General features: G+C 43.5%; 2 protein-coding genes across 2 annotated transcripts in view; both read right to left on the bottom strand.

Annotated features, from left to right (window-relative positions):
- LOC129461778 (ankyrin repeat domain-containing protein 36B-like) overlaps positions 1-7,631 on the bottom strand; it is a 107,551-nt gene extending 99,920 nt beyond the window's left edge. Inside the window, 3 exon segments of the mRNA XM_063616643.1 lie at positions 674-847; positions 1,014-1,128; positions 6,354-7,631. Of these exon segments, the coding sequence (XP_063472713.1) occupies positions 674-847; positions 1,014-1,128; positions 6,354-6,550 (486 nt within the window). The 5' untranslated portion in view covers positions 6,551-7,631.
- Positions 4,310-6,152, bottom strand: LOC129461780 (jun dimerization protein 2-like). The gene has a single exon (XM_055241141.2). The coding sequence runs from the start codon at positions 6,144-6,146 to the stop codon at positions 5,595-5,597; it is 552 nt and encodes a 183-aa protein (XP_055097116.2). The 5' UTR covers positions 6,147-6,152; the 3' UTR covers positions 4,310-5,594.
- Positions 7,632-12,988: the final 5,357 nt, after the last annotated feature.

Below are 12,988 nucleotides of genomic sequence, written 5' to 3'. Positions count from 1 at the left end.
ACTCACAAACTCTTTCCCAAAGTAAGAATAATCATCCCCAAAATTGAAGCGATCCTTGTCTAAACGTATAAATTGAAAACAAACAACAAAACACACAAAAACCCTCTCCACAGTATTTTCCCTCATTACCTAATTTCCAAATTAGCTTGTGCATTTCTGATTGCTCTCCTTTTCTTCATTTTTCCCTCTTAAGCCTTTCCACAGAGGAATCACTTTCAAATGAAATCACCTTCACATACAATACTTGTCAACAGCAACAAGATGTACATTTATTGCGAAATTCTTTAATTTTCTTTGAAATTTAAAATAAAGCCTATTTATAAGGGCCAATTTTACTTTCCTGTGTCACTTCACACTGATTAGAAAAAAAGTAATTTAATGGAAAAACACTTAACTATTACCTTTCCCAAATTCAGTTGTCATGAATTATAAATTCATTGTAATTCGTTTGTTTTCATAATTATTTACCGTAAGTGCATGAAAAAAAGCTGTGCCCTATAATGCTTCTTTAAAAGTTCCAATATTTAAAGTAAAATCTTAGACAGTTAAGGCATTTCAAAATATTTTCATTCAAGAAATGTTTGAGCTTCCAAATATGAAAAATTGACCCTTGTGTCAATGTTAAAATAAATGCATTTCAGATAGTTTGAAAATAACACTGGTTGACCTATACCTTGCTGCATTCTTCAATATTTGTACCATATAAAAGAAGTTTTTCTATCATGGATGTATCTTCATTATACACAGCATAGTGTAGAGCAGTCCTTCCAAAGAAATCCATAATATTTGGATCGGCGCCATTTTGCAGCAGAATAGTTGCACAAGCCTCCTGCTTCAGTTGCACAGCCTGTCAGTATTAGACCGAGAAACATGCAAATACTGAAAAATCAAAATAAACACTCCGTAGGATTTACTAACTAGTTATATAGTGGTATTGCAATGAGATAAATTCATTTTATCCTATGTACTTAAACCAAATCCATCTCATGCTCAAAGAGTCAGCTACTATATACCTTGATCAGAGGTGTCCTGCCTTCACGGTCGCAGAGGTTAAGCTCACATCTTCTGGACACCAGGAGAAATACCATTTTCGGTTGGCCAGTGGCACAGGCCAAATGTAGGGCAGTCCTGTGAGAGTGACAGGACTTTTTAAAACATGTAACTGTAAGCATTAATTAGCATGTTATTTCTCTGTCTTCAAAACAAATATGTAATTTTCTTGTGAATAAAGTACATTTGTTAGCGCTTATTACTCACCACATTAATGAAAGAGCAGGCTATTTAATAGAAAAAGCTTGGCTTTTGGATTCAGTTTAATTGGGGCTTCAAATTTACTGTAAGCTCTGTCACTTAGCTGTTATTTAGCCTTTCTTTGCTTCAATTTCCTTATCAATAAAATATATAATAGTAGCTATCCCACAGAACACTGTTGTGATGCTTACGTAAGAATCTATGCACAGCATTTAGAACACTTTCTAACACAAATAACAGCTCAATAATTTTTAGATATTACTACTTACAAAGACATTTTAATTAAGTAAAATGATACAATCATATCTACATTGAGGTATGTATTAAAGATTAGATGTATCATTGTATTTCAGTCATTCTCAGATGCTCATTTTCTCACTATTATATAAGTTACTATTCTCTTATATATTAACATCTCCTGACATTGGAATACTGTTTACAATTCATTATTTATTACAATTATAACTGGCAACATTTTAAACATTATCTTATTGATATATAAAGTAATGTGGCATCACCCAATCCATGATGCCTTACATTAAGTGGGATACAGTCCATAGAACAGGCAGTTCTACTCATATAATTGGCACCTAAATAAAGTATTGTGGAAAAAGAAGTCAAAAATAAAAAAACAAATTTTTAAAACAAAGTAATTCTTACTTCAATTTTCAAAAAAAAAAAAAAAAAAGCCAAAGAAAACTCAGGATTCAAATGAATAGGTATGGCTCATTTTTTTCAATACTTACAGAATGTTATGTAAATTAGGTATTTGCAATGATTAATAGTAGTATTTGAGACTGTCATAAGTTTTTGAAATGGCAGTTAAAGGTTATCTTTCACTATTTTCTAACTTCAGAATTGCTTTTGTTTAAAAAAAAAAAAAGGAATAAAAGATCCAATTGGGATTCAGTCCTAATGCTTCCATTTTAAATCTCAGCTTGCTCAGGCTGGGCAGGTAAACATGAAGTTGTCAAGGGTGGAAGAGTCCTGAGAGATGGTGGAATGTGTCTGCTACATAATAGGTATTCAGGTTATGCTTGATGAATAACTGGATTGAAAGAATGCATACATCTAGTTGGGGAGTTTATTATGAAAAAAACTATGAATTAAAGCAGTGCTTTTGGAATAGTGATAATCACTTATATTTGCTCGTTTTCATTTTCATGAGGACACTGATAAACTAAAATAATTAATTTAAAATTGTTTGCTTATATGTAATAAAACTATAATAAAAACCTATTTATATCCTAAAATCTATGCATAATAAAATAATCAAGCACAAATAAAAATATTCCCTCTGCCTCTGAAGAGGCTAAAAGTTTACAGAAGATACCAATAAACAAAAAAATAAAAATAAGGCCAGGCAGAGTGGCTCACACCTGTAATCCCAGAACTTTGGGAGGCCAAGGCGGGGGGATCACCTGAGGTCAGGAGTTTGAGACCAGCCTGGCCAACATGGTGAAACCCCGTTTTTACTAAAATATACAAAAATTAGCTAGGCATGGTGGCACACACCTGTAATCCCAGCTACTCAGGAGGCTGAGGTGGGAGAATCACTTGAACCTAAGAGGCAGATTGCAGTGAGCTGAGATCATGCCACTGCACTCCAGGCTGGGTGACAGGGCGAGACTCCATCTCAAAAACAAACAAACAAACAAACAAACAAAGAAATAATAAAATAAAATAGAAAGTGAGAATTATTTTTTTCTTTGCAAGATTTATATTTCTTCTTTTCCCAAGGAAAATTTCATTAATAAAAAACATTTACTAGAAGTTTTAAACATACTGATCATTTATACATCACAGATAAGAAAAAATATCACAATACACCTGCCAGAAAAGAAGAAATGTTATATTTTGTACATATATTTGGCTTACAAACACCATAGACTGTTTGTGTGTATGTATAATCAAACCAACTTTTTTTCAGAGTACATCTTCACACCTCAACATAAATCTGTATCTACTGACATCTGCAGAGGTCCCATATTGTCCCATCCTATGGATGCACTGAAATTTGTTGATAAATTTATAAAATTTATAAAATCCATTGTAAGGGGTTTTCCAAATACATTGCTATTTTAATCAGTGCTGAGAAAAACAAATTGCATGTATCTCTATTTCCTAGAGATATTTTAGTATAATGGAATTGATGGGTGAAAGGCACATACATTTTTAAAGTGTGATACTTACCAACAAATTGTCTATTTGAAAAGTCATCAGAAATGTAAACTTTAAACAGCAGTATATGTACTGCTACTCTTTAACCTCACAAACTTGTGGATAGAAAACAGTATTTCATTCCTTTTTTAACTTAAATACCTTCTCCTCCCAGGAACACTAAATATTTTTCCCATGTGCATAGGTTGCTTGAATATCTGAAAAAAAAATGCTTTGCTCTATTTTACATGAAAGTTCTTATTTGAAGAATTCTCTGTAAAATGAAAATCACTTATCTAATATATATATACACATATTGTCTTTTGTTAATTTTTTCTTATAAACTGGATGTTTTTTTATTTTGCGAAATCGACCTTCAGAATGTGTGCTTGTGATATTTGTAGGAATATAAACATGTGTCAATATAAGTAGGCATTTGTGTTTTTTTCTGTTATCTTTCTTATTTTGTGCATTTAACATTTTTAATCTACATTCCATAACGAACTTATTTCTGTGACATAAAAATCTAGCCAGATTTCTCGTAATAGTTAGCAGGCACTTCATTTATGAGTAATTCATCTTTTCCTACTAATATGAAATGTCACCATTATCCAATTCTATTAGATTGGTGCAAAAGCAATTGCGGTTTTCGTCATTACTTGTAATTGCGGCAAAAACCGCAATTGCTTTTGCACCAGCCTAATAAATTCTTACACATATTGGTGTGTTCCTGGATTTTCTAACCTGTTCCATTCACTGATTTGTTGTTTCAGCTGTTAGTAAATAATTTGTGGAAATTAACAGCACATTTTCATATCTAGAAAGGCAAGTCTTTTTTGATTCCATTTCAAAAGTTTTCTTAATGTCATCACAATAGTAAAAGACAGCATGAGTAATTCAAAAATGTTAACACTTTGATAACTTTATTTGGATTATGTAAAATTTATAAACACAGAAAGAGCTCAGAACTTTAGAAAAATGTGTCTTTGTGTGTGTGTGTGTGTGTGTGTGTGTGTGTGTGTGTGTAAGTAAGAACAATGTTTACTGAGCGATACAGGACTGAGTACTATGAAGGGTTTACAAGGATGGAAATGCACCTCGCCCCGGCCCTGGCCACCCCCGACACCCAGAGACTACAGTACTTAGGAGTTACACACAACGGCCTTAACTGGTGGCTATCTGTTCATAACAAACAAACCATAGCATATTTATACTGTATTACATCGAGTGATTATAGAAATCCATATATATATTGCTTGTATAAAATCTTTTTTTGTAAAAAATATTTAAAAAAAAAGGAAAGTATAAAAAACACGTGCAGTTGAAAGCCGTGCCAGGACAGCCAGTCTGTAAACATTCGGTGAGTATGTGCTTCGGAAGGGCGCCCGCGCCTCAGTGCCCACAGCAAACTCCAGCAGGGCTGGCGAGGGTGCGCCCGGCTGCCGCCTCCTGGGCAGGGCCGCGCTGGACCGAGGTGGGTGGGGGCATCAGGGCCCCATAGCACGCCCCTCTCCAGTTTCGCATCAGGGTGAGGGGCAGGGCTAGGGGCAGGTGGGTTGCAGTTTCATTCTGAGTTCCATCCTCAGCCGCATTTTGGTTGCAACTCATGGCTTTTCCTGGCTGTTCGGAGGTTCCTCGGATGGGTGCCCTGGTGAAGAGGCCGGAGAAGAGCCCAGGGCTGCCTCATTGGGCGTCTCCCTGGCCCCGGCGCCTCTGTCCTGCCTCCTTCAAGTGGGGCCCCAGGCAAGATAACCCTACCCGAGGGTCAACTTTGGTCTCAGCGCTTGGTCCCTCTGGGTTTCCTCAGCCCGCTCTTCCTCCTGGGTGGCTGATGTTAGTTTCACAAAAAAGCTCGGCTGATGCTGGCTGTGCTGAACCTCATTGTACAGTTTTTCATGCACCAAAGGAAGGGCCATGTGGGGCCCCCCTCCTCCTCCCTCTTCGTCGCTTTTCCTCCTCCTCTTCCTCCTCCTCCATTTCCTCCCAGCCCGTGGTCACTTCTTCTCGAGCTACTCAAGCAGCGGGTTGCCTTCTGACTCGGGAGTCTTGACACTGTCCGTCCGGACGATGCAGGTGGGGCGGTGTCGGTTCAGCATCAGGATGAGCTGTTGCCGCTCCTGCTTCAGCTCCTCAATCTGGGTCTTCAGCTCTGCGTTCATGAGTTCCAGCCGCTCGGATTCCCGCTACAGAAACTCCGTGTGCTCCTTCTTGTTCCGGCATCGGGCTGCTGCGACATTGTTCTTCTCCCGGCGCCGTTTCCTTCGCTCCTCTTCCTCATCTAGCTCACTTTTCATGGGCTGGGGCCTCTTGCCCAGTTTCACCTCCAGGAAGTGCAAGGGTGCAATCATGGCCCCGAGGTTGCGGATGTCAGCGTATTTCAGCTCCTCCACAGTCAGGGCCGAGCTGGGGAGTCCGGTCAGGGGGCCACGCCCTGGCAGGGAGCCTGCGGTCACCGAAGGGTCCGGGATCTGCCCAAGCATCATAGCAGGAGGAGTGGCAGGCCAGCCGTGCAGAAGCTGCGGGCGGAGGCGGCGCCCCCGGGGCCGGGGCCCGGCTGCAGGCGCTGTGCCCGCTCCGCGCCGCTGCCGCCCGGCCGCGGAGCTCCGCCCGGTGCCCAGGCCTGTCCCGGCCCGGGAGCCGCCGCGGCGCCAGCCCCCCGCCGCCGCTGCAGCGTCCGCCGCCGCCAGCGCCCCCCGTCGCGGCCACCCCATGCACCCCCTACTCCCCACTCCCATACCCCAACTCACTCTACACCCCGCCACCCCATATACCCCCACTCCCCAGGCCCCGCTCCACTCACTTCTACCCCAGCCAGGCACCCCCTAGCCCCCGTACATACCCCGAGCCCGGGACCATCCGCCCAGCAGCCCTCAGCCTGTAAGGGGGTACTTCTCCAGATCCACAGGCCTCCTCCCGCAGCCCGGGCTCCCGGTCCCCATTACCTTTCCTTCTTGTCTCTCTTATTGGCGTCATGATACGTGAGCAGAAGGTACTCCAGTTTCTCCAGATTACTATAGAAGACAGCTCTGTGGATCCTCCTCAGGTGAGACGATTTAATGTGGTATTGGGGAAATGAGAAGCCATCCGAGCACAAGCGCTCCCTGAGGGTGGGCCACCTCTCCAGCTCGTAGTCTTTCATAGTCGTCGCCCGGAAATTGTAGCCTGGGAACGCTCCAGCCCTATTTCAGCTCGCCTTCGGGGATCGCCGCCTCCGAAGCGCAACAAGCAATGCAGTCTGTCCACGGGCCTTCGCACAGACTCTCAGCGCCTCCCGCCTCTCAGCAGAAACGCCCAACAGAACAGTTAGGACCAGCGAGCACGAGCACCTTAGCCGGCCCCGCCCAACAGGCCCGAGGCGGAGAAACCGCCCTAACAGCTCTCTCGCGGCGCCCAGTGCAGGCGGCGGTTGCTGCGGAGGTGCCGCAGGCTGGCGGGGCTCCCTGGAGCGCGAGGCGCGCCCTGCCCCGGGGCCTGTTTGACTGTCGCCCGCGAGCACTTCTCCTCTTCCACCGGCTCCCGACGCTCGGAGCCCCCCGCACTGGGCCCTCTGCAGCCCAGGGATGGGGTTGAGTGGTGCTTCTCCGCCTGGTGCTGTCGCCGGCCCCACAGCCCAACTTCGCCACTGCGTCGCCCCCGGGGTCCGCGCTGATGGGCGCGACGCGGGAGGACGGGATCCGGGGTTGCCACCGCTGCAGCCAGCGTACCACTTGCAGGTGGCAGCTGCAGCTCGGGCTCCGGCGGGGGCTGGCGGGGCTCCCCTGGGATGGCTCCTGGCCCCTGAGTGCGCCGCCCATCCGGCCGGAGGGTGCGCGCCTGCTGCACCCCGGGCGAAGCCCATGCCCGGCGCTCCTGCCGCAGACTGCCTGACTTGCCGCGGCCAGGCTGGCCCCCGGGCCCGCGCGGCTGGAGGCGCAGGCCTGGTCGGGGATTCCCAATCCTCGGCGACCCCTGCTCCATGTGCTGGTGGCGGCTGCAGCTGCAGCGCCCGTGGGCTGACGTGGCTTCCCAGAGCTGCGGCCAGCCGTGCCCAAGGGCCCCACCACTCCCTTGCACACCCAGCAAGAGAATGAGTTCATGGCCTTCATGGACCAGGTGCGCGCCTTCCAGGAGCAGATGGACAAGCTGGGCCGCCTGCAGGTCGACTCGGCCGAGCACGGCTGCCTCAAGGCCATCGCGCTCTTCACGCCCGACGCCTGTGGCCTCTCGGACCCGGCCCATGTGGAGAGCCTGCAGGAGAAGGCACAGGTGGCCCTCACCGAGTATGTGCGGGCGCAGTACCCGTCCCAGCCCCAGCGCTTTGGGCGCCTGCTGCTGCGGCTCCCCGCCCTGCGCGCGGTCCCTGCCTCCCTCATCTCCCAGCTGTTCTTCATGCGCCTGGTGGGGAAGACGCCCATTGAGACACTGATCAGAGACATGCTGCTGTCGGGGAGTACCTTCAACTGGCCCTACGGCTCGGGCCAGTGACCATGACGGGGCCACGTGTGCTGTGGCCAGGACTGCAGACAGACCTCAAGGGCCAGGGAATGCTGAGGCCTCGAGGGGCCTCCCGGGGCCCAGGACTCTGGCTTCTCTCCTCAGACTTCTATTTTTTGAAGACTATGAAATGTTTGTCTTTTCTGTTTCTTAAATGATCATGAAACCAAAAAGAGACTGATCATCCAGGCCTCAGCCTGGTCCTCCCCAGGACCCCTGGCCAGGATGGAGGGTCCAATCCTAGGACAGCCTTGTCCCTCAGCACCCCAAGCATGAACTTGTGGGATGGTGGGGTTGGCTTCCCTGGCATGATGGACAAAGGTCTGGCGTCGGCCAGAGGGGCTGCTCCTGTGGGCAGGGGTAGCTAGCGTGTGCCAGGCAGATCCTCTGGACACGTAACCTATGTCAGACATGACATGATGACTCAAGGCCGATAATAAAGACATTTCCTACAAAAAAAAAAAGAAAAAAAGAATGTCCTCAATTTCTCAGAAAATTTTTAAAATACATAGAACTGAATGAAAATGAAACTATCACATAAAATTTGTGAAATGTACCTAAAGCAGTGCTAAGAGGACGTAAGCATTAAATACTTACATCAGAAAAGTCTCAAATCAATAATCTAAGTTTCCACCTTTAAAAATTAGAAAAAGATCAAAATAAAACCAAAACAGGCCAGGCAAGGTGCCTCACACCTATAATCCCAGTGATTTGGGAGGCAGAACTGGGACAATTGTTTGAGTCCAGGAGTTTGGGATTAGACTGGGCAACACAGCAAGACTCTATCTCTACAAAAAATGAAGAACATTAGCCAGGTGTGGCAGCATGCACCTGTAGTCCTAGCTACTCAGGAGAATGAGGTGGGAGGATTGCTTCAGTCCAGGAGGTCAAGGTTACAGTGAGCTATAATCATGCACTCCAGCCTGGATGACGGAGAAAACCTTGTCTCTAAAATAAATAAATATAAGAAAACCAAAACAGAAAGAAGGAAGGAAATAGTAAAGCGCAGAAACTAATATAATTGAAACCAGAAACACAGTAGAGAATCAATGAAACAAAGAGTTGATTATTTTAAAAGATTAATAAAATTAATAAACCTCTAGCAAATCTAACAAAGAAAGCAGAAAGACACAAATTATCAATATCATGAATGAAAGAGGGGATAAAGATATAGATATTTCAAACATTAAATGATAACAAGGGAATACTATAAACAACTCTACAAACATAAATTTGTCAACTTAGATATATGGACCAATTCTTTGAAACTTACGAACTGCCACAACTCACTCAAGATGAAATAGATAATTTAATTAAAGAAATTGTATTTGTAATTGTAAAACTCACATAAAAGAAATCTCTAGATTCAGATAATTTCCCTCGAGGATTCTAACAAATGTTTTTAAAACTTTAAACACCAATTTTACAAAATCTCTTACAAAAAAAGTAAAAGTCAGGGAATACTTCCTATTTATTTTATGAAACTAATATTACCCTCATACCAAAACCAGATAAAAACAGTATTTTAAAAATTACAGACCAATATTTGTCATGAAGATATATATAAAAATCTTTAACAAAATGTCAACAAATAAAATTTAGCAATATGTATTTTTTCTCAATCATGACTAAGTTATTCCAGGGATATAAGGCTGACTCAAAATTTGAAAAGCAATCAATGTAATTCACCATATCAACAGACTAAGGAGGAAAAATTACATGATCATATTAACTGATGGGGAAAAAAAGCATTTGACAAGTTCTTTTTTGCATAAATGAACATTCTTATCTCTTTTCTGCTGAAGAAAAGAGGAAACTTACCAATGAAATTGATGCACCATTTTTAAAATTAATATTATAATGCCTTAATTCAGGTCACTAAATAACCAACCCCTCTCAAGAAGTATAATAGAAAATATTATATAAGTGTTCCCAAAATACCTGCAATACCACCAAGTTCTTTCTCAAAGCCAAAACTGTGATAATTCTACTTTGGAAATTGTCCAAGTATTTGGAAAGGTAAATATCCAAGTATTTCCTTTAATTGCCCAGCTGAGATTTGGTAATGATGATGTGAGAGAGCAAGAATACTCTTCTCCCGTATATGGAAGAAAGTGATCATGTAGTGTATAAAGGGGGCTCTTTGGGAGAAAGGATTATAGCAGACTTCTCTCATTAAGAACTCTAGCCAGGCCATAGCTAAGTGGAAAGGCAAGACAGAGGATGCACAAGACAAAGTATCACTCCTTGGGCTGGGCATTGTGGCATGGGCCTATAGTCCTAGCTACTCAGGAGGCTGAGATGGGAGGATCACTTGAGGCCAGGAGTTCAAGGCTACAGTGTGCTATAATTATATCTTTGAATCTAGGTTCCTGCACTCCAGCCTGGGCAATGTAGTGAGAGAAAGAAAAAAGAAGAGAAGAGAAGAGAAGAGAAGAGAAGAGAAGAGAAGAGAAGAGAAGAGAGGAGAGGAGAGGAGAGGAGAGGAGAGGAGAGGAGAGGAGAGGAGAGGAGAGGGGAGGGGAAGTGAGGGGAGGGGAGGGGAGGAAGGAGGGGAAGGGAGGAGAGGGGAAGGAAGAAAGAAAAGGAAAGGAAGGAAGGAGAGATGGAAAGAAAGAAAAGAAGACAGACAAGAAAGAAAGAAATGAAAGAAAGAAAAAGAGAAAGAAAAGAAGGAAAGGAAGGAGAAAGAAGGAAAGAGAAAGAAAGAGAAGAAAGAAAAAGAAAAAGAAAGAGAAAGAAAGAAAGAGAAGAAAGAAAAGAAAGAAAGAAAGAAAGAAAGAAAGAAAGAAAGAAAGAAAGAAAGAAAGAAAAAAAAAGAAAGAGAAAGAAAGAGAGAGAGAGGGCTGGGCGTGGTGGCTCACGCCTGTAATCCCAGCACTTTGGGAGACCAAGGCAGGCAGATCACTTGAGATCAGGAGTTTGAGACCAGCCTGACCAACATGGTGAAACCCCATCTCTACTGAAAATACAAAAATTAGCCGAGTGTGGTGGCATGCACCTGTAGTCCCAGCTACTCAGGAGGCTGAGGCAGGAGAACTGCTTGAATTCCGGAGGCAGAGGTTACAGTGAGCCGAGATCGCACCACTGCACTCCAGCCTGGGTGACAGAGCAAGACTCCGTCTCAAAAAAAAAAAAAAAAAAATACAGAATGGGAGAAAATATTTGCAAGCCATATAAATGATAAAGAAATTATATTTAGAATATACAAAGACAATTAAGGCATTTACTGTTATGTAAATATGTTTACCCAATAAAATATCTTTAAAAATTATGGCTCAATAATGAGAAGACATGGGCAAAGGATAAACATTATTTGCCATCTGTGTGATGTTATTGAAAAGACATTTCAGTTAAAACCACAGTCTTACATGGTTAAAGTAGAAAATAACGATAACACCAAACACTGGCAATGCACAGAAAATGGATCACTCAGACACTGCTGGCAGGCATGTACAATGGCAGGACCACTCTAGAACAAAGTATGGCAGGTTCTTACAAAGTCGATGTGCCCTTATATGACTGGGAGCACCACTAGGCAATAAAAATGAATTAACTATTGATTCATGCAACAACTTGGCTGGATATTGGGAATTACGCTAAGTGAAAAACACCAATCCCAGATTATATACTGGCTGGTTCCATTTAGGTAATACTGGGGGCTTTTCATTTTTGTTTTTGTTTTTTTGAGACAGGATTGCTTTTTCACCCAGGGTGGAGTGCAGTGGTGCTGTTACAGTAGGTAGCTAGTCAGTTCTGAGCAGGGCAGGAGAGGGCCCCCCACAACCCCAAACCAGGAATGTTAGGCAACCACCAGGTGATGGTCAAGCAGTTGTTAACTGTCTCTCTAAAATAATAATTGGTTACAGCCAGCACCAGGGAAAGGCAGTTTCCTGATAAATAGAAAACACCTGAACCTGGTGATCAGCAGCTTCCCAGTAAAATCTCAGGAGTTGAACAAGTAGGCACACACATGCAGACTAAGAGGCAAAATGGCAGAGTTTAACTGGTTTATGACCTCCTAGGGGCATTCGGCTGGTAAAGGAAGAATGCCTCAGGTGAGCATGCCTACAACTCCTGTCAGCACACTGCACATGCTTCTCTCACAAGCACTAGCAGGCCAATGTGCATGCAGACAGCCCACCCCAAAGAAAGAATCAGGGGAGAAGGAACACAAAACCCCAGAAGTATGCCTGCATACAAAACCCCAACAAACCCTGCACTTTTGTCCTGCAAGTCGCCCACTTGGGCCTCTTCCAAGTGTTCTTTCCTTCCTTTTGTTCCTTCTCTAAAGCTTTTTAATAAACTTTTACTCCTGCTCTAAAACTTGCCCCAGTCTCTTCTTCTGCCTTACGCTCTTCAGTTGAATTCTTCTGAGGAGGCAAGAATTGAGGTTGCTGCACACCCACGTGGATTCACCACCAGTAATAGTACAAACATAGATCACTGCAGGCTTAACTTTCTGGGCTCAAGCGATTCTCCCATTCGGCCCTACAAGTAGCTTGGACTATAGGTGCACACCACCACGCCTGGCTAATTTTTGTATTTTCTATAGAGATGGGGTTTCACCATGTTGCCCAGGCTGGTCTCAAACCCCTGAGCTCAAGTGATCCGCCCACCTTGACCTCCCAAAGTGCTCGGATTAGAGGCGTGAGCCACCATGCCTGGTCAATATTGTTCAAATAACAAAATTATAAGGTTATAGAGATTAGTGGTTGCCACGGATTAGGGAAGATGAAGTTCTAAAAAAAGTAATAGGAAGTATTCTTATAATACAACTGTTCTGTAACTTGGTGGTGGTCACACAAGTGTATACATGAGAAAAAATTGCATAGAACAAAATGCACACACACTAGCAAGTGTATATAAGACTGATGAAATCTGAACAAGGTCAATGGATTGTACCAAACTCAATTTCCTATTGTGATATTGAACTATAGTTGCAAGTTGTTACCACTGGAGAAATTTTGATGAGGGGTATCTAGAGCCTCTCTGTATTACTTCTTACAATTATATGTGAATCTATGATTATCTCAAAATAGTAAAGCTTACATTTTTAAATTTTAATATGATGATACTAAACACAAGGCAATAAAAATAAATA

Source organism: Symphalangus syndactylus, chromosome 14 (genome assembly GCF_028878055.3).
Source record: "Symphalangus syndactylus isolate Jambi chromosome 14, NHGRI_mSymSyn1-v2.1_pri, whole genome shotgun sequence".
Lineage (NCBI taxonomy): Eukaryota > Metazoa > Chordata > Mammalia > Primates > Hylobatidae > Symphalangus > Symphalangus syndactylus.
Note: the sequence above shows the minus strand (reverse complement) of the source record. Positions and strands in the feature narration are given on the sequence as shown.

Coding starts and splice junctions, on each gene's coding strand:
- LOC129461780 (XM_055241141.2), bottom strand. CDS start 6,146: ATGGGAGTGGGGAGTAGGGGGTGCATGGGGTGGCCGCGACGGGGGGCG.